Here is a 17,854-nt window from a genome sequence, read left to right as displayed (position 1 = left end):
CGGGGACGCGGCAGGCGCAGCAGGACCAGGGCCAGGACTGCCGTCGTGTCCCAGGGCACAGCTCCACACAGGGCTGGCTCGCCAGTAGAGCCCTTCTCCGTGGCCTTTACTGTGAGCAGAGAACAACGCTCCCTCCTGTAAACACCCCAGCCAGCCCAGAAAACAACTTGGGGCTGTTTTCAGAAACCTTCCGGGACAGTGAAGCTTTCCGGCGGGAGAGAACCTGCAGCCCCTTTGCACTGCCCAGGAGCAGCGAGGCTGCAGCCGGCAGCTGCCGGGCACCGGCTCAGCTCCAGCCCTGTGTCCGGCTCGCCAGGAGGGGAGCAGCTGGCTGACGCCGTCCCCACCAACGAGGCCACCCAGGTCCCCCCCCAGGCCAGGCAGCTCTGCGGGCACGCCGCACCCCAGCAGGACGGGCTCAGGAAAACCAGCACGGTGCTGAGTGCTGGGCTGGGCAGAGGAACCTGAAGGCTCTGGCTCCCCAGCCGCAGGCTGACCCGGCCCATTAAAGCGCAGCTGAGCAGGAAGGCTCCCAGCCTGTGTCTGGACCCGTCGGGCTGGAAGCAGGCAAGTGGGTTTGGCGCGTTGGCGTCAGCCTTCGTTAGGGGTGGTGACTCAGCAGCCGTGGCAGGGTGTGCTCAGGCTCCTGGGCACTGCCTGGCTGCGCCGGGAAGAGCCCAGCTCAGCCTGCACCGTGGGAGCAAGGGCCGCTGCTGCCTCATTGCATATGGCCCTGGGAGCGGTGTGGTGTCCCCAGCCCCGGGAGCCTCTCGCCATCGCAGCGCTGTGCCTGCGGCCCCAGCCCCGAGAGCCACTTTCCACCGCAGCACGCTGTCAGCAGCCCCTGGCCCGGCAAGCCGGTTGCCCCCGTGGCACGGCACCGACAGACCCAGGGAGGGTTGTGCTGTGGTGTGTGCCAGGCCCGGGCGGCCACAAGTACCCCCGTGACTTGGCACTCGTGCTGCCGGCTGACGCAGCTGCCTGCCCCGCTGGGCTGAGCTGTCGGCACAGGCGCGGGATGGGTTATCTGTGTGGGCATGGGACGGGTTCTCCGCACAGACCCAGCCATTCTCTGAGCCTGAGCAAGTGCTGGAGAGCAGCCAGGGGCTGGCACTTGCTGTAGCTCATGAGACGTCCCAGACCGAGGCATCCCTGCGGCTCAGCCTGCCCCGGCTCCCAACACCCACCCAGGTCCCCTGCAGTCTTTCCACATGTCCTCCCAGGTCACCCCACGAGGCCCGCAGGGCCAAAGCTGCTGGCAGGAGCCCCACGTACACTCAGCCTCCGACCGGGAGGCATTACCAGCCCCTGCCCTGCTTAGCCTGGCCCAGGCACTGCTGCACTCCCCAGCCCCGCTGCCTGTGAGCGCCACAGCCACCTCTCCTGCAGCCGCAGGTGACAGCACGGCCCCGTGCCAGCACGGTCTGGCCTCTGAGGCTCCTGCTTCTCCCCTCCCCAAAAGGCCGGGGTTTCCACCCGAGCACAGGACAGCCGCCAGCCTGGACAGTAAGGTGGAGGTTTTACTGTAAAGTCCCACAGGGCTCCTTCCGCCACCAGCCCGTGACGCTGTGCTGGGCCCCGCTCCCAGCCCCACGCAGGGCAGCTGCTCGCTGGCCGCCTCCTTCGGTGACAAGGCTCGCCTGGGCTGCCGCAGGCACCCGGGCAGGGTCGGGGTCAGCGGGGGTCTCCAAGGGCGGCCCGAAGCCACTGCAGGACGTCGGCCAGTCCGGTGCCGTCACGGGCGCTGGTCTCCATCACGGTGATGGGCTGCGTGGCGCAGGAGACGATGTCCTGCATGCGGAACAGCGACTTCACCTCCACCAGCGACATGTAGCAGGGCAGGTCACTGCAGCCGGGGGGGGAGGGGGCTGCGTTAGCCCACCGCGATGGCTCTCCTGCCTGGCCCAGCCCCCGGCTTGGGGTTCTCCACAGGCCTAGCCGGCCCAGAGCGCGGCACAGCGCGGCTGCATCAGGCTCCCTTGGGCGTCACCTGACGGAAGGGACGCAGGAGCCATCGCAGACCCCCGGCGTGCCCCCGCCCCCTGGGCTGACCCCCCTCCTCACATCTTATTGAAGAGGACCAGCACGGGCACGGAGGCGAGCGGCTCTGCGGAGAGGACGGACAGCAGCTGGACGCAGGACGAGGAGACCTGGGTGGGGTTGGCGGCGTCGACCACGAACTGGAGGAGGAGAAGGGAAAGCGGCGGTGCGGGTGTGCCCGAGGGCAGCCCCGGGCCGGGCCGGATCAGGGCCCGGAGGAGGGAAACCTCACAGCCAGGGCAAAGCCGAGGGGCCCGACCCCTCGCAGTGCAGCGGGGGCCGGCGCCGACCCCCAGCCGCGGGGTAGCCCCCTCTCCCTGCGCCCGCGTCCCCCCCCCCCCCGGCCGGGGCCGCCCCTCGGGGCCGTGGCTCGGGACGGGGTCCCCGCTCGGCCGCCGGTGGGGGTCCCGGTGCCGCCGCTCACCAGGAGCGCGCTGCACTCGCCGTAGTAGCTGGGCCAGATGGGGCCCATGCAGCCGCCCAGCTCCCGGACCGTCACCTTCCGCGGCAGCCGCAGGTCGGTCAGGTTGGTGCCCACCTGCGGGACAGGCGGCTCGGATGGGTGCGGCCGCGCCCCGGAGCCCTCGGCCGCACCGGAGCTGCCGGCCGGCTCGCGGCCCCCGCCGGGCCCTGCCTACCGTGGGCAGCGTGGCGGGGGGCTCGCCCAGCTCCGCGTTCCCCTCCTCGGCGCTCAGCTGTGCCGCGGGTTAAGGACACGACGGCGCCTGGGAAGGGGGACACCGCCCGCTGCCCGCCCGGGACCCCCGGCCCCCCCGCCAGGCCCGCCCCAGTGCCCCCCCGGTGCCCCCGCCCCCGTCGGATATGGCGGAGCCGCCTGGCCAGCAGGCTCTTGCCGCCGCCCGCCGCCCCCAGCAGCAGGCACGTGGGCGCGGGCCGCCCCGCTCCCGCCATCCCGCCCCGCCCCGCCCCGCCCCGCCGGAAGCAGCCCCGCCCCGCCGGAAGCAGCCCCGCCCCTGCCGGAAGCCGGAAGCGGAAGCGCCCGCGGAGGGGCAGTGGGGCAGGCCAGGCCGGCGGCGCGGGGACACCATGGGGCGCGGCGGCGGCACCTTCGAGCGGCTCCTCGGTACCGGCCGCGGCCTCTCCTCGGCCCGGCGGGCGGGGCGGGGCAGGAGCCGGGCCGGGCGGGAGCCGGGCCGGGCAGCCGGACGCGCCTCTCGGCCGGGCCGAGGTCCGCAGCGCCCGGCCTCGGGAGCCGGGGCGGGCCCGGGGGTGCGGGCCGCGCCAGGCACAGCGCTGCCTGGGCCGAGGCTCGGTGCCGCCCGGGCGGGCGGTGCCGGGCCCGCAGGAGCTGGCGCGGCGGGCCCGAGGTTACCGAGCGCCCTGGGGCGTCTGAAGGGGAAGAGCTGGCGCGTTCCGGGAAGAGTCGGGGTGTTATCCTGGAGGGCTGGGCCCTGGGGCGGCTTTCCTGCGAACGCGTCAGCGGCCGCGGAGCGGAGCCGAGGTACGCAGACCTGCTTCACGCAGCCTAATGCGTTTGTTCCTTGCAGATAAGGCTACGAGCCAGCTTCTGCTGGAGACGGACTGGGAATCCATCCTGCAGATCTGCGACATGATCCGTCAGGGAGACACCCAGTAAGTGCTCTGGGGCTTTTGGATGCACCATAAGCGCGGCTCTTCTTGTCTTCGTGAGGCGGAGCGTGAGGGTCTCGGCCCCGTCAGCCGGCGGTAGCGCGCGTCGTGTTATCCCCTTTCAGAAGAGCACTGGAAAGGCAGTGCAGCACGCCCTGATGTGCTGAGGTCCTTCCCCGACCTCAGGAGCTGCAGGTTACCCCGGCCTGAAATCCTCAGAGAAACTCAAGCTGGAATGTGCTTATTCCTTCTCTTCCCAGTTGGCCTCGGGGCAATCGCGTAGACCATGAGTTAACTGTACCGTTGTCTTGGGGTGGGGGTTAGCAGCTTAGCAGCAGCAGCTGGCATCTCCCCTCGGATTCTTGGTTACCTGAGGACGCGTACTCTCTTTCCTTACCCAGAGCAAAATACGCCGTCAATGCTATCAAGAAGAAGGTCAATGACAAGAATCCCCACGTGGCACTCTACGCACTGGAGGTAACGTCAGCCCAAACTGCCAGCGCTGCAGGGGCCCGGCTCGCAGGCCAGGGAACTTCTCGTCTTTTATAAGCCTGCCTCCTGGGCTGCGCAGTCTGCACAGCGTTCCCTGCCCAGGGAGTGGCGGAGCCACAGCTTGGAGTTTGTCTTCTCCCGGCTCTAGCACAGAGGTTTTGTGACTGATCGGCAGGCCGTGGTTTTCGTTCTTTAATTCAGTCTCGGAGTTAGAAACAGACAGAGCTGGAACTTGAGACGCTGTCCCTGGGGGTCTGTCCCTAAATAGCAGAGGTTCATAGGCCACCGTGCAGTTGAAGTGTGGCTAACTCTCCTGTGTGGCAGTGTGGCTTTCTCTGGCTTGACTGACACTGCCCTAATGCAACTCATTGCTTAAATAGCGTCCCCGTCTTGGTGTGCTGGCTGCAGTAACCTGTAACATGTGCCGGGACTCATCGCGGGCCACAGAGAAGGAAGAAAGCAGCAGGCTAATGCTGTCCTTTGCCCTTGCAGGTCATGGAGTCGGTGGTTAAAAACTGTGGCCAAACAGTCCACGACGAGGTGGCCAATAAACAGACCATGGAGGAACTGAAGGAAATACTCAAGGTAAGTGTATCTTATTTTACTATTGTTTTTGAATGAGCTTGTAAGAGAAGCAGCAGAAGGAGAAAATGTGCGCATCCTTTCTTTAATTTCCTTTGCGTAAGGAACAGAAGGGAAACTGTTTGGAAATGCGTTTCAGAAAGGAGCAAAGTGTATTGCGTGATGCGAAGGGACGAGTGTAGGGAGCTAAGGAGTGACGGCTAGGCAGAGAAGATGTCATGAGAGAAAAGGTAATGTTTGGCTATTCCGTGAAGTGGGGTAGGCCTATGCTGCCATGGTAAATGCTCCTGGGTGCAACACTTTGCTTGGCTTGAAGCAGCAAAGGAAAACGGAGACGACAGTCTGGCAGTTGCACCAAGGACCTGAGCAGTGGTGAGGTGAATTGCCTCCCGTAGTACAGTATGAGACACGCAGGAAGGCGAGCAGCAAGGTAAAAACTAGCAGAAGCTTCCTCTCTATTGTGGCCGTTTCATTAGCCTGTGGAATCGTTTGAGGAGCTTTGCAGGATCTAGACCTGGCATTTTTCACTGACAAGCTGTCGCTTGCCAGTTTGATATAACGTGGTGCCTGCAGCAGCTCCGTGTGTCCTCGGACTGGAGACTTCCACAAGTAAAGTGGAAATGGGAACTTCTGTCTCCAGCTCCCAGCCCCAGAACAGCAATGCCCAGACAAGAGCTTGTTAGAGTAGTGCTGTTCCTTCCTTACAGCCTCCGTCTTCTGCCAGAAATAGATGACCAGATGACCTAGATATTTGGTGAATGAGCTGTGCGAGTCTCATCATCTCGCGCACCGCAGCGGGGTGTCTCTGTCCTGTCACCTTCCTGTTAGGGCTGACTCAGTCTCCACGCAGGATCTTCTGCTGAGATAGAAACATTGCCGCAATGTGACAGCCAGGTATAGTAGCGCAGCCACTCTGAGCGCTGAGGAGATCAGATCAAGAGATTTTGTGGTTCTCTCCAGTCCTTGTCTGCCTCGGTAGTTTCATAACTGCTGCAGACCTATTCTCCTCCTACACTTGGAACTTTACTGCTTGTGAATGCCCAGTGCTGGTAAAGTGGTCTTAGTTCTGATGAGGTTCAGGGCTGTGACATTTGTGGGATGCAGGATTTTGCCAAATCTTCGAGAAGTTTGGAGCTCCAGGAATTGTCAGTAAGTCATGCTGTGTGGGCCGAGCTCTCAGCTGAAATAGGAGCTTGACAATGCTCCTCTGCTTCCTGGGGGATTTCTGGAGCAGCCGGTCATGTGAATGCACGATGACTTGGTCAGCTGATGACGAGGCTGCTCTCGGAGGCTGGCTGCGATAGGAACAGGCTTGCCAAGTTTCCTCTGCCTCCTTGAACTGTGATACAACCACCCCTGCCTCCAAAGGGCAGGCTTCTCAGCTGTCCTTACTGCGTCACATCCCGAGGTAGCTTTGGGTGTTCCTGGGCAGGAGTCTCGGGGCTGGAGGTGCTGACAGCCTGACACCGACACCCTCCAGCTGTGAGCTCGTGGGGCCCTGTCAGCACTCGGGTGAGGCAGGCCGTGCTGTTCTGCCCAGCTGGGTAGCTGTAGGTCCCGCAATTTTCTGAGTGCGGGATGAGCAACTCTTGTGAGATGTTGGGCAGGCCGGTGCTGGTGCCTGCCCCAGGGAGCAACTGCGCGAGTCTCTATGGGCATTTTCTCAAAGCATCGTAACCGCACCCCTTTTCAAGTTGGTCCGTGCTGCTCTGAAGGACATTTTCTTGTTCATGCTGGAGGGGGGAAGCAGGGAAGCTGAAGGAGTATGTAGTCCTTGCTGCGAATTGTGCTTATTGCAGCTTTCTGACAGCTCTTACCTTGTACAAGTACCCTGAAGTCTCTCTTTCCATGAATGTTCTCTCTTATGGCTTCTCTTCTGGGGGATTCACACCATCCTTTGGGTTTCAGCATCTTTTTCTCAGATTATTTTTTTTTCCTCCTCCCTTTCTGTGCAGAGGCAAGTGGAGACAAGTGTCCGCAGTAAGATCCTGTACCTTATCCAGGCCTGGGCTCACGCCTTCCGCAATGAGCCCAAGTACAAGGTGGTGCAGGACACCTATCAGATAATGAAGGTGGAAGGTGAGGACTCTGTGGGCAGACTCTGTGGGCAAACTCTGTGGGTGGACAATTGGCCAAGCAGCTCTGCTCTGGAGGAGCATTGCAGGAGAAGGAATGGGTGTCAGGACCCTGCCTGGTGTTAGCAAAATCTGGATTTGCAATACTGAGCTTTTTCTTGGTGCCCGATACCCAATTAACCTCTTGGAATGACTGAATCCTGCTGCAGAGGGAGGACAGCCCCGCTGTCCCAGGCTCGGGGGCTGCCTTGCTCTGGGCCTCCAGCCCAGCTAGCAGCTAAGGGTTGGCAGTGAGACCTGAAAAGCAGGAGCTGCGAATGTTCTTCAGGAAACTGGCAGCAAATCAGCGTGTCCTCTGCGAAGGGATTTACAGTGGGGCGGTTCCTTCCTCCCAGGCTTTCATTAGTACCTCCAGGATGGGTCCAGGCTCCTGCTTTCTGACAGAGAGTCAATATGGCACTTTCTCTCTTGTCCTGGGGATGGCAGCGTTCGCGCTGCTCTCTCTGCCTCTTTCTGTGCACCAGAGCCTCCGCAGGCAGTGGCAAAGCCTGGAGGTCCCGATCCCCTGCCGAGCTGGTGTTGCCACACTCTTGCCATTCAAGGGGTGAGACTCAAAGCCCTGTCTGCCCACGCAGTGGGCTTTTCTTTCCCCCTTGCTGAGTTCGAGGTCTTTGAGAAATAAGCCTTATCCAAAGGGCCCTGATGTCCCTTACAGGTGTATAAGGGAAACCAATAGGGGATTGTCCTGTGCATTCGAGAGCCCAGTACTTCGCAGATAGCAGCAAGTGCTGTGCGAGCGTTGCCCTCCGGCCTCCTGCAGGAGGAAGATTGCTGTTAGTTGTGTCGGAGTAAGATAACGGTCAGGGCAGGTGTGCTTAGCTGGATCTGACGCGTGGCTGGGACCTACGGCACGAGGCTGTAGGCACCACGGCCTCCCTGTGCGGAGGAGCCCTTTCACCACGGGACTTTGTCGCTTCTCCCGCAGGTCACGTGTTCCCGGAGTTCAAAGAGAGCGATGCCATGTTCGCTGCAGAAAGGGTGAGCTCTGCTGGTGGGGAGGGGGTTGGCACTGCAGGACAGACCTTGCTCTCCTGTCCCCTTCCTACTAAACCTTCAGTTCTTGCATTCCTCCGCTTCACGCAGATTAGAGACCTTGCTGGGTGCATACTGCTCCCAGCTGTCACGCGGGCAGTTCTGGGGTGGTGTACAGCAATTTAGCCTAAAACTACCGGAGGGAGGGGAGACTTGACCAGGACAGGGAGTTGGTCTCATCTTACCCTACTCGGTGGCCTTTCCAGCAGCATGGCAGTCTGAACGTGGCAGCAGGGCATTGCTAAAGCAATTGCTGTGCAGACACGTTCCTAGAAAATCTCTTGCTGACTGGGAAAGCATCACAGTCTCTAGTAACACGAGAGGAGATAACTTGCAGGGATTAATATTTCCTGTTGAGCTGCAAATGCTTCCCATCTCCGCCATTCATGAGAGCACCTTGGTTAGCCGTGGGAGCTCCTGAAAGGCTCTGTGGAGACACTCTCCTTGAGGGCCTCCTCCCCTCCTTACGCAAGTTTCCTTAACCCTGACAGGCTCCAGACTGGGTCGATGCTGAGGAGTGTCACAGATGTCGAGTGCAGTTCGGCGTTGTGACGCGGAAGGTGGGTGCCGCTCCTGCCCCTCCGGGTTCCCTGGTCCTGCGCAGGACTTGCAGGGCTCCCTGAGCCTGCGTGGAGGTGTGTCAGGGCTGGACCGCGTTCCCTGGCCACTGGCAGGGAAGTGCCAGGAGCGTCTGAGTGATGTTGTCTAATGGTGAAGGAGTGTCTTGCTACCGCACTGATGTCTCCCATCCTTTGCAGCATCATTGCAGGGCCTGCGGGCAGATCTTCTGTGGCAAATGCTCCTCCAAGTATTCCACCATCCCCAAGTTTGGGATTGAGAAGGAAGTGAGAGTCTGTGAGCCCTGTTACGAGCATCTCAACAAGTCAGTACCCTTTGTGGTGTGTTTCTTTGCCTGCAACAGCTGGGACTGTGAGGGGAGAAGCCTGGCGTGGAGCCACCTTTCTGCAGACCAGAGCGAGGGTTTCCCAAGCTGTGCAGGCTGGGCTGGGTTCCCTTCCTTCCTGGGAGCGGGGTTTACAGGTGTAGTGTCGTGCAGAGCTGGGGCTCCAGGACGCAGGAAGGAGCATTCAGTCTGCACTGTCACCTCTTTTCTGACTACAGGAAAGCTGAGGGTAAAGCTGCTGCCACCTCTGAACTGCCCCCTGAGTACCTGACCAGCCCTCTCTCGCAGCAGTCCCAGGTGAGTGGCTGCCCTGTAGGATCCAGTGATCCTGACCTGCTTGTTGATCCCTTTACTGACCACCTCATCTTTCCACTTGCAGCTGCCTCCAAAGCGTGACGAGACAGCTCTGCAAGAGGAGGAAGAGCTCCAGCTAGCTATTGCCTTGTCTCAGTCAGAGGCGGAGGAGAAGGAGAGAATGGTTTGTACCCTGCTCGGCATCTGGGAGTGGTTGTTGCCATACAGCCCAGATGTGCTGGGCACTGGTAACAGATCTCTAGGCATGTCCTAGTGTGAGCGAGTCGCAGGGCCTGTGGAATGTGAGGGTGAAAGCGGAGCCAGGCACACGCTGTGTTGTGGTCCCGAATCTTGGAAGCAGGCTGTGCCCAAGCTGCAAGCCTTGGGGCACGCTGGCCTGGGGGAATTGTACAAAGCATGAGGCTGGGTCTGCCGGCCCTACCTGGCCATCGCTAGGAACCTCGCCCACCTAGTGTGCCCAGTCTGTTGCTGACTGGGTGATTTGGAGGAGTCTGGACAGTCCTTGAGTTGACTATTTTTTTTTCTCTCTTGTAGAGGCAGAAAACAACCTACTCCATGTACCCGAAGGCTGAGCCCACACCCGTCACCTCATCGGCCCCCCCGGTCAGCACGCTCTATTCCCCACCCGTGGTACGTTCATGGCAGCCCCTGAATGTCACATGGCTGGACGCAGGCCACTTCCCTAGCCCAAGCCTGCCCTGCTTGGGTCAGATTTAATCCCTGTTCTGAAAGAAAAGATTTGCCCCGTTCAATCCCTCGCTCTTTCACAGCGCTACTGTGTTTTCAGCAAGAAGCTCTGTACTCAGCTGGCATTTAGGTGCTTCCGCTGCTGCCAGTAGCTGCAGCATGTGTCTGGCTGAATGAGACAGCTGTCCCCGTTCAGCCTCTCGCTGGTGCTCAGCACTGGTAGTTGTGCATGGCCAGGCCGAGCAGGACATCTGTGTGGGAGCTGTGGGTCTCTGGTTTCTCTGAACCGGATTTCCCTGTTTATCTCTTTCCAGAATTCCTCTGCTCCCTTGGCTGAGGACATTGACCCGGAGGTAAGGATCCAGGCCTTGCCTAGTCCGTGGCAGAGGCTCACTCCCGGCGGGGCTGCGATGCTCATCTTCCTTCTCTTTCTGGCAGCTGGCTCGGTACCTGAACCGCAACTACTGGGAGAAGAAACAAGAGGAAGTTCGCAAGAGCCCCACCCCGTCAGCACCTCTGTCCCTCACAGAGCCAGCTGCTCAGCCTGGGGAAGCCCACCCCGCCCCGCTCGGTGTTGTTGAGGTAAGAGGGGGCCTGGACCTGTGTCTGGCAGCTTCTGAGGCGTGAGGAGTGCCCGGCTCCTTTGTTCAGCCCAGTCACGCAGCTCTGCAGGCTTGCTGCTGGCTCTCGGCACGGGGGAGTTGAGGCTGACTGGCTGCCCTGTCCTTCCAGCAGCAGTACCAGAACGGCGAGTCTGAGGAGAACCACGAGCAGTTCCTGAAGGCGCTGCAGAATGCGGTCACCACGTTTGTCAACCGCATGAAGAGCAACCACATGCGGGGCCGCAGCATCACCAACGACTCTGCCGTATTGTCCCTCTTCCAGTCCATCAACAACATGCACCCCCAGCTGCTGGAGCTGCTCAACCAGCTGGACGAGCGCAGGCGTACGTGGGAGCTGCCCAGCCGGGAGCGTGGGAGGGCGTCCTGGGGAGGAGCGGGTGGCTGCCGGGGCTTCCCCCAGCACCGGGGTTCGGCATTCCCATGACACAGCCTCTCTGGAGAGAAGCCAGGGCGGTGTGCAGGGCTGGTCCGAGCGCTCTGCCCCGAGAGGGTCCCTGAGGCTGTCTCTTCCCTCCCCAGTGTACTACGAAGGCCTGCAGGACAAACTGGCCCAGATCCGGGATGCGCGTGGGGCTCTGAACGCGCTGCGGGAGGAGCACCGGGAGAAGCTGCGCCGTGCAGCGGAGGAGGCAGAGCGCCAGCGCCAGATCCAGCTGGCCCAGAAGCTGGAGATCATGCGGCAGAAGAAGCAGGTGAGGCAGGGAAGCTTTTCCAGGGTATCTGGGGCCGCGTCAGCCAGCAGGCCTGCCTGCACCTTGGGCCAGCCCGGTGCTGGCGGGGACAGCTGCCTTGGCAGGAGGGGATGCTGCGGTGTCCTGGCTTCTAGCCGTCACGGCCCTGTTCCCACAGGAGTACCTGGAGATGCAGCGTCAGTTGGCCATCCAGCGACTGCAGGAGCAGGAGAAGGAGAGGCAGATGCGCCTGGAACAGCAGAAGCAGACCATCCAGATGAGAGCCCAGATGCCAGCTTTCTCGCTGCCTTATGCCCAAGTACGGCTGCTGGGCCACAGACCCTCCTGCCAGGTCCCAGGGGACGTGGCCTAAAGCTTGCTTGTCTTCCCTCAACAGCTCCAGGCCATGCCCGCAGCCAGTGGGGTGATCTACCAGCCCTCTGGGCCCACCAGCTTCCCTGGCACCTTCAGCCCGGCCAGCTCCGTGGAGGGCTCTCCCATGCACAGCGTGTACATGAACCAGGCAGCACAAGGGGGCACGGGGCCGTACACCGCAATGCCCGTCACGGGGACAGGTATGTCAGTGAGCTGATCCCACGTGGGTGGAGGCTGAGCGCAAGGCAGTTGCTTCAGTCTCTGCCCTCTCCGCCCCAGATCCCAACATGGTGAACGCCTACATGTACCAGCCGGGGGCAGGCAGCGGGCAGGCGGCTCAGCAGGGGCAGGCGGTGCCCACCACCACCCCGGCGTACTCATCCTACCAGCCAACTCCAACGCAGGGCTACCAGGCAAGTGAGGGCAGCCCCCCCTGGGCTGCAGCAGAGCGGCTCGTGGCCAGCTGGGTGAGGGCTGGTGCAATTCACCCCATCTCGGTGACGGGATCTCTGAGCGGGAGGGAGAAGTGGCTGGTTGGTCCCCGATCTCTGGATCTGCTGCTACTTTCGCTGTGGGAGTGGGTTGGGGTCAGAGCCGGTTCTGGGCTCCCCGTGGTGCAGAGGGAAGAAAACACCCTGGTCCCAGTGGAGCGGGGAGAGCGGTGCTGGTCCTGGGGCGTTGGTTTGCGATCAGCCCTCGCCGCCTGCCCGCCTCTCACCAGCCTCTCCTCCCCAGAGCGCAACCTCGCAGTCGCAGACCATCCCGGCCATCTCTCAGGCCCCCCAGTCGGGCGCCATGGGCTACATGGGCAGCCAGTCCGTCTCCATGGGGTACCAGCCCTACGGCATGCAGGTCAGCACGCCCTGCCACACGGGCCCCTCCTTGGGCACCGGGGGGGGACGAGGTCGGTGGTCTCCAGCCTGCGGAGCCTTCCTGGGCCTGCGCTGCCACTGGCAGGGCAGGGGGAGGCCTGGCAGAGGCTTTGGGCCTTCACCTCCGCCCTGCGGGCGCTGCGTGTCCCCCAGCCCCCCTGACAGCCGCCCCCTCACTCCCGCAGGGCCTCATGTCTGCCCTGCCGGGCCAGGAAGCCACGCTGAGCAGCCTGCCAGCCCAGCAGTCCTACCTGCCCGGGCAGCAGCCCCTCTACCAACAGGTGAGTGCTGCCGGCCCCGCGGGGGCTTAGGGGTGCGGAGGGGTGCGTTTGCTAACAAAGCCACCGCCTCTGTTCCAGATGGCGCCCGCTGGAGGGGCCCCCCAGCAGCAGCAGCCCCAGCCGGCGCCCGCCCCCGTGCAGCAGCCCCAGGGCAGCGGAGAGGCCCAGCTCATCTCCTTTGACTGATCTCTGCCGCAGGGTGCGGGGGGCTCCCGTCTCACACTACTCTTCGTCCGCACTCACTTCCGTACTTCGACTACTCGTTCTGCCCTTCGGCCCCCCCCCCCCCCCGTCTGTCCCTGGCCCGGGGGACGTGGGCCCACGGGCTCCTGCATCGGCTCTGGGGCCCCAGCAGCAGGAGAGCAGCCTTGCACCCCGCTCCCTGGGGCTGCTGCCCTGGCTCACCCCGCTCTGCCCTGGCCCCCTGCGGCCCCGCGGGCCGGGCAGGAGCCGGCCGGGCCCTCGGCCTGCAGCTCCCGGGGCTTGGCCGGGGGCGGGGGGGGGGGGGGGGTCGTGGCCGCAGGCCCCGAGGGAGCAGCGCTCCCAGCCGGGCTCCCGGCGCCTCGGGCACCGGGCTGTCCGGCGTCAGCTTCGCCCTGTCCCGCCCCGGCCGAGCCCCGTTCCCGCCAGCGCCCTCTCCCCTCCCTGCCCCGGGGCCCCTCGCCGGGCCGGGCCTGTTCCCCGTCCCCGCGGCACAGCCGCTCGCTCCTCGCGGGGAGACCGAGCGCCAGTGGTGATAATAAAGTGTTGGGAACGAGCTGCGGCCTGGTTGTGCTGGGGCGCGGGGCCGCGGCCCGGGGCGCGGGGCCTTGCTCGGGCGTCGCGCCCGCCCCGCCGGCGGCCGGGGCCTCCCGCGGCGAGCGAGTCCCGGCGGACCCGGCGGCTAGAGCGGCCGCCCCGCCCCACCATCGAGACGCGGCGCCGGCGCCTAGAGCGGCCGGTGCGGCGCGGGGGCCGCCGGGACCATCGAGCGTGGGGCAGAGCGCCGCCGTGTCCTCTGCGGCCGCCATGCTGCCCGCCGCCCGCGCGCTGCCGCCGCGCCTGCCCCGCCGCCCGCCGCCCGCCTGGCGCTGGGCCGCGGCCGGGCCGCCCGCCGCCGGCCTGCGGGCGCTGGGCACGGGCCGCGCGCGGCGCTCGGAGGCGCTGGCCGGGGCGCCGCTGGACACGGCCGCCAAGGAGTACTCGCCCAAGGTGCGGCAGCTGGTGCGGGACATCGCGGGGCTGACGCTGCTGGAGGTGGCCGACCTTAACGCGCTCCTCAAGGTGGGTGGCGAGGCCCGGCCCGGCCCGGCCCGGTCCCGCCCGGCCCGGCTCCTCTCGGCCCGGCCCGGCCCGGCCCGCGTGCGCCGCCTCACCGGCCGCCGGTGCCGCTGCTCTTCCCGCAGGAGACGCTGAAGATCCCGGACGTGGGGGTGATGCCGGCGGCGGCGGCTGCCTCGCTCCTGCCCTCCCAGGCGGCTCCGCAGGTAGCGACCGGGATCTCCGGGGGGGGGTCGGGAGTTGGGCCCCGGCGGCTCCGCGTCGGCCTCGCAGGTCCCCACGCGTGGCGGGGCGGGGAGGAGGGCCGTCGGCCCGGGTGTCTTCACCGAGCTCTGTCTGCTTCCAGGAGGAGGAGGACATCCCGCTCAAGAAAGAGAAAACGCATTTCACCGTCCGGCTGACGGAGCTGAAGCCTGCGGACAAGGTGAAGCTGATCAAGGAGGTGAAGAACTTCGTGCCGGGAGTGAACCTCGTGCAGGTGAGGAGGGGGCTGCCCGAGGCTCCGGCTGTGTCGCCCCCGAGCCCGGGCGGGTTCTGAAGCACATTGCAAGCGGTGGCCTCAGTTCTGTGTTCAAAAGGGAGCCTGGATTGCAGTGTTTAGGAGAACACTCTGTGTGCACGCCTCGGTGCAAAGATGTGGACGAGGTGTAGAGCAGGAGTCGGCTGCATCTGTTTGTCTGGCGTTTGTTAGACAAGGCTGTTCCCTCCCGGCTCTGCTGTGTGGCGAACAACTGAGCCCCAGCAGAAGCTGTGGGATGAAGAAGGAGGCTCAGAGCAAAGACCTCAAAGTCCTCCATGCCAGCCTCAGCTTCTCCAAATCTAAGAGCTGCTGTGAGCGTTCCTGCAGAACTTGGGAGCAGCCAGGATTCCTCGCTACAGCTGGATTTGGCTTGCCTTCCTCTAAAGCTTTTTTTCTTTTTCAAGGCCAATATGTTTCTGAATTTAGATGAGTTTCTCTAATTCACACGTCTTGCATTCCGTGCTTCCCCTCCTTTTCAGAGCTCTTCTTTCTGTAGGTGATGCCTCCTCCTTTTTCCTCGGGGGAGAGGGGCCTTTCGCAGTCCTACGTAGGTCTGAGCTCGTTCGTGCCCTCGTGCGAGGAATGACGTAGGCTCAGAACAAAGAACGGGTGATGCAGCTGCTACTGCAGAAGCATTTAATGTGCTTCAGTTCTCCACTGGATGATGCTTTCATATCTTGGGGAATAATAGTAGCACTTTCTCTTTATCCAGTTGCAAGGAAGAAATGTTGAGCATTGTAAAATCTGCTCTTACTTGTAGCCTGGGATATCAGCAGATTAGCAGAAAATCTTCTGACCCATCCGTATTGATATATTGCAAAGCAAACAATTCAATAACAGAGAAACGCTGGTGGCAGAGACGTGAGTTTGTTGGCCCCCGGGATAATTAACTGACTGTCAGCCTGGTTAATCTGGCAGTTGTTTATCCATTATCAGTCCCAAGCAAACATAAAATACCAAAACCCTGTAACGGACATGACAGCGGATAATTAAAACCCGTCTGGAGAACTAATGCTAAATCAACTTGGCTTCGCATGTGGAACCTGTCAAACAAGCTGGTTACAGTTCCGATGCAGGTACAAGGTTGGTAGGTGCAGGTTATTGCGGGTAAACTTTGTCAAGTGTGACTTACCCAACCTGCTCTTTTGGTTAAAACACACACACACACACACAAACCAAACTGCTGCTGACGGTTGGCTCTGTCTGCAGAGGTTGTATTCAAAGCATAGCTGATATGTTTTTATTGTAAATTTTATTGCCATCCGATTGGGGTGTTTTTAATGAGGCTTGTAGGGAATCTCTTCTTGGCCTGCAAGGCTGTTAATGATTTGGAAGAAAGCATTGCTAGTAAAGTCTTTGGACGTTGTGTGCTGGTGCGACTCGGACAGGTCAGCCCTACAGAAACGACTGCTTGATGAGACAGGCGCGTTGTCAGCGCAAGCCGGACTCGAGTCCGTTTGCACCTCTGAAAGCTCGTTCAGAGCTGGCCCAACAGACACTTACCTCGCGCCTTCACCAGCCCTGGGCTGGCGTTCTCCTGTGCTCCGCGGAGCTGGGATTGGAAACGCTTTGCCTCTCTGCCCCGCGGCTGTGACTGTGCGGGTCCGGCTTGGCTCGGGCCCTGCTCTTCCTCCTGCTGGGAGCTCTGCACAGCTGCTTCCTTTGACCGAGGCTGCTTTAGAACAGAAGTTGAGCATTAGTGAGCAAGGATCTTAAATGAATAACCTTGATTGCGTTGCCTGTCCTCATCACAGCAAGCCAGAACAGGCTCCTTTCTGGATACTGTCCTGGGCTCTGGTGAGTGACGGCGTGCCTGCCCTGCCGAGCTTTGCCTGCCAGATAGACCTTCTCGTCCCTAGCAAAAAAAACCCCATTTTCTGGCACCATGGATACCTCGTCAGTGCGCCCGATGTGAATTAAAACAACAAAACCTTCTTTCTGTCAGCAATGGTCAATCTGTTGGGTGCTAAATACCTGCAGTGCCACACGGCAGAGCGCCGGCAGCAGCTCTTCACCATAGGAACCTCCCCGGGCTTTGTTTTTAAGGAGCCAAATAGCTTTGTTGCTGCTGCTTGGTGTGAGAGCAAGAGCATCTGACTGCAGCAGGGGCTTATCCTCCTGGGTCCCTTCCCTTTCTGTACAGCAGAACTGCAGGAAGTCCCTTTAAATCAGTTCAACAGCTTTTCAGCTTGCCTTGAATATTGCGGTACTGCGTAGTACCAGTCGTTTTGTATGAAAAGTCCTGAAACTATCAAGACTGTGTTGTCAACCGTAGTCTGTACTGGAGCTCTTTTTCACTCGGTACAGCGGGTTCCTGCACAGCCGTGTACAAACCCCGAGATGGCCTCTCCTCCCTGCTGGCAGAAATATGTGAACCAAAACATTCGCGCTGAAAAAAGTCGACCCAGCGCAGGCCGGTAGCTGCCTCGGCAGGTTACTGCTGGTGGCTCTGTGTGCATCCCAGGCACTCTCTCAGACCGGGGCTGCACCTCTGGGAGCACCGTGCGTGTGGTGGGAGGAATTTACGGGCAATTACTCGCTGAAAAAGGTCTTCCAGGGCTATAGTGGACGGTCAGGTTTAGATGTCTTCCGGCAGGATGTGCTGCAGTTCAAGTAAAAGTCTTGGGTTTCAGACCAGTCGGTGAGTTTCCGTGGTCTGCTTATGCAGAGGTCAGGCTCATGGCTCGAAATCTGTTAATCCGGTTAGTGAAAGCCAGTTTACAAGTCTCGTACTTTGTCCCTCCTGCAGGCAAAGAAGCTGGTGGAGTCCCTTCCGCAGGAGATCAAGGCTAACGCCTCCAAGGAGGAAGCAGAGAAGATCAAAGCGGCACTGGAGGCAGCAGGAGGGACTGTGGTTCTGGAGTAGGCAGCCCCGTCTCACCACAGAGAGACTGGTGCGACGGCAGCCGTCCCCGCTGCCGCCTGCCCGGGCACCGGCCGCTGCCCAAGCCGGGATCCGGACGTTTCCGAGTGCGAGACATCCCCTAGTTGTGCGGTGGGAATGCTCTCTCGAAGCGATCCGTCGCGAGAACGCTGTCCGGTTTGGCAGGGCTGCTATCTAGTTCCGTCATCGCGATGAACTGTACCTTCATAAATATCCCCAAAAAAAACCCCTGTAAAACCCTTCCTCTCGCCAAAAATCAGCCCTGCCCGATTGTCCACGGGGCCCGTACCTCGGTACCCCCGCCGCCTATACCATGCAGCGGCCCCCTCCTCAAGCTGCTTGTCGGTGCCGCCGCTTCCGCAACGGGTTTGTGAGCGGGATGGTTTAACCTCTCTGTTAATTATTCACCGTTAATTATTAACGGTGTGAAGTGCTTTCCTCGGTCTGCGGAGCAGCCAAACCGTGCATCTGGAGCCTGGGGCCGGCGCGGCAGAGCTGCCGCGCCGGCCCCGGGCTCGTCATGGCGGCCCCGGTCCCGCCACCCCCCCCCCCCCGTCCCCCCTCCCCCCCCCCCCCCCCCGTCCCGCCACC

The 17,854-nt window shown here is 61.8% G+C and overlaps 3 protein-coding genes across 5 annotated transcripts; 2 read left to right on the top strand and 1 right to left on the bottom strand.

Moving 5' to 3' along the window:
- Positions 1-451: 451 nt before the first annotated feature.
- HGS (hepatocyte growth factor-regulated tyrosine kinase substrate) lies at positions 452-13,356 on the top strand. 3 transcript variants are annotated; one of them, XM_072881507.1, is made up of 21 exons: positions 452-567; positions 3,549-3,633; positions 4,032-4,107; positions 4,615-4,707; positions 6,660-6,783; positions 7,765-7,817; positions 8,363-8,431; positions 8,630-8,754; positions 8,994-9,072; positions 9,155-9,253; positions 9,625-9,720; positions 10,092-10,130; positions 10,216-10,359; positions 10,510-10,723; positions 10,920-11,092; positions 11,250-11,390; positions 11,469-11,646; positions 11,726-11,859; positions 12,182-12,298; positions 12,504-12,599; positions 12,678-13,356. In XM_072881507.1, the coding sequence occupies exons 2-21, from the start codon at positions 3,611-3,613 to the stop codon at positions 12,783-12,785; spliced, it is 2,181 nt and encodes a 726-aa protein (XP_072737608.1). In that variant the 5' UTR covers positions 452-567; positions 3,549-3,610; the 3' UTR covers positions 12,786-13,356. The 3 variants fall into 3 exon arrangements, with proteins under 3 accessions (XP_072737608.1, XP_072737606.1, XP_072737605.1); XM_072881505.1 differs by lacking the exon at positions 452-567 and adding an exon at positions 2,974-3,124 and having other exon boundaries at positions 10,513-10,723; XM_072881504.1 differs by lacking the exon at positions 452-567 and adding an exon at positions 2,974-3,124.
- ARL16 (ARF like GTPase 16) lies at positions 1,503-2,972 on the bottom strand. Its single transcript, XM_072881512.1, has 5 exons — positions 2,866-2,972; positions 2,679-2,738; positions 2,465-2,578; positions 2,065-2,180; positions 1,503-1,846 (listed from the first exon to the last, which is right to left on the bottom strand). Exons 1-5 carry the CDS (start codon positions 2,950-2,952, stop codon positions 1,675-1,677), a joined length of 549 nt encoding a protein of 182 aa, XP_072737613.1. The 5' UTR covers positions 2,953-2,972; the 3' UTR covers positions 1,503-1,674.
- A 236-nt stretch (positions 13,357-13,592) lies between the features above and the next one.
- MRPL12 (mitochondrial ribosomal protein L12) lies at positions 13,593-17,684 on the top strand. Its single transcript, XM_072881510.1, has 4 exons — positions 13,593-13,862; positions 13,985-14,065; positions 14,206-14,337; positions 17,129-17,684. The coding sequence occupies exons 1-4, from the start codon at positions 13,608-13,610 to the stop codon at positions 17,243-17,245; spliced, it is 585 nt and encodes a 194-aa protein (XP_072737611.1). The 5' UTR covers positions 13,593-13,607; the 3' UTR covers positions 17,246-17,684.
- Positions 17,685-17,854: the final 170 nt, after the last annotated feature.

Source organism: Ciconia boyciana, chromosome 16, assembly GCF_034638445.1.
Source record: "Ciconia boyciana chromosome 16, ASM3463844v1, whole genome shotgun sequence".
Classification (NCBI taxonomy): Eukaryota; Metazoa; Chordata; class Aves; order Ciconiiformes; family Ciconiidae; genus Ciconia; species Ciconia boyciana.
The sequence above is the reverse complement of the archived record's forward strand: the minus strand, read 5'-3'. Positions and strand labels throughout refer to the sequence as shown.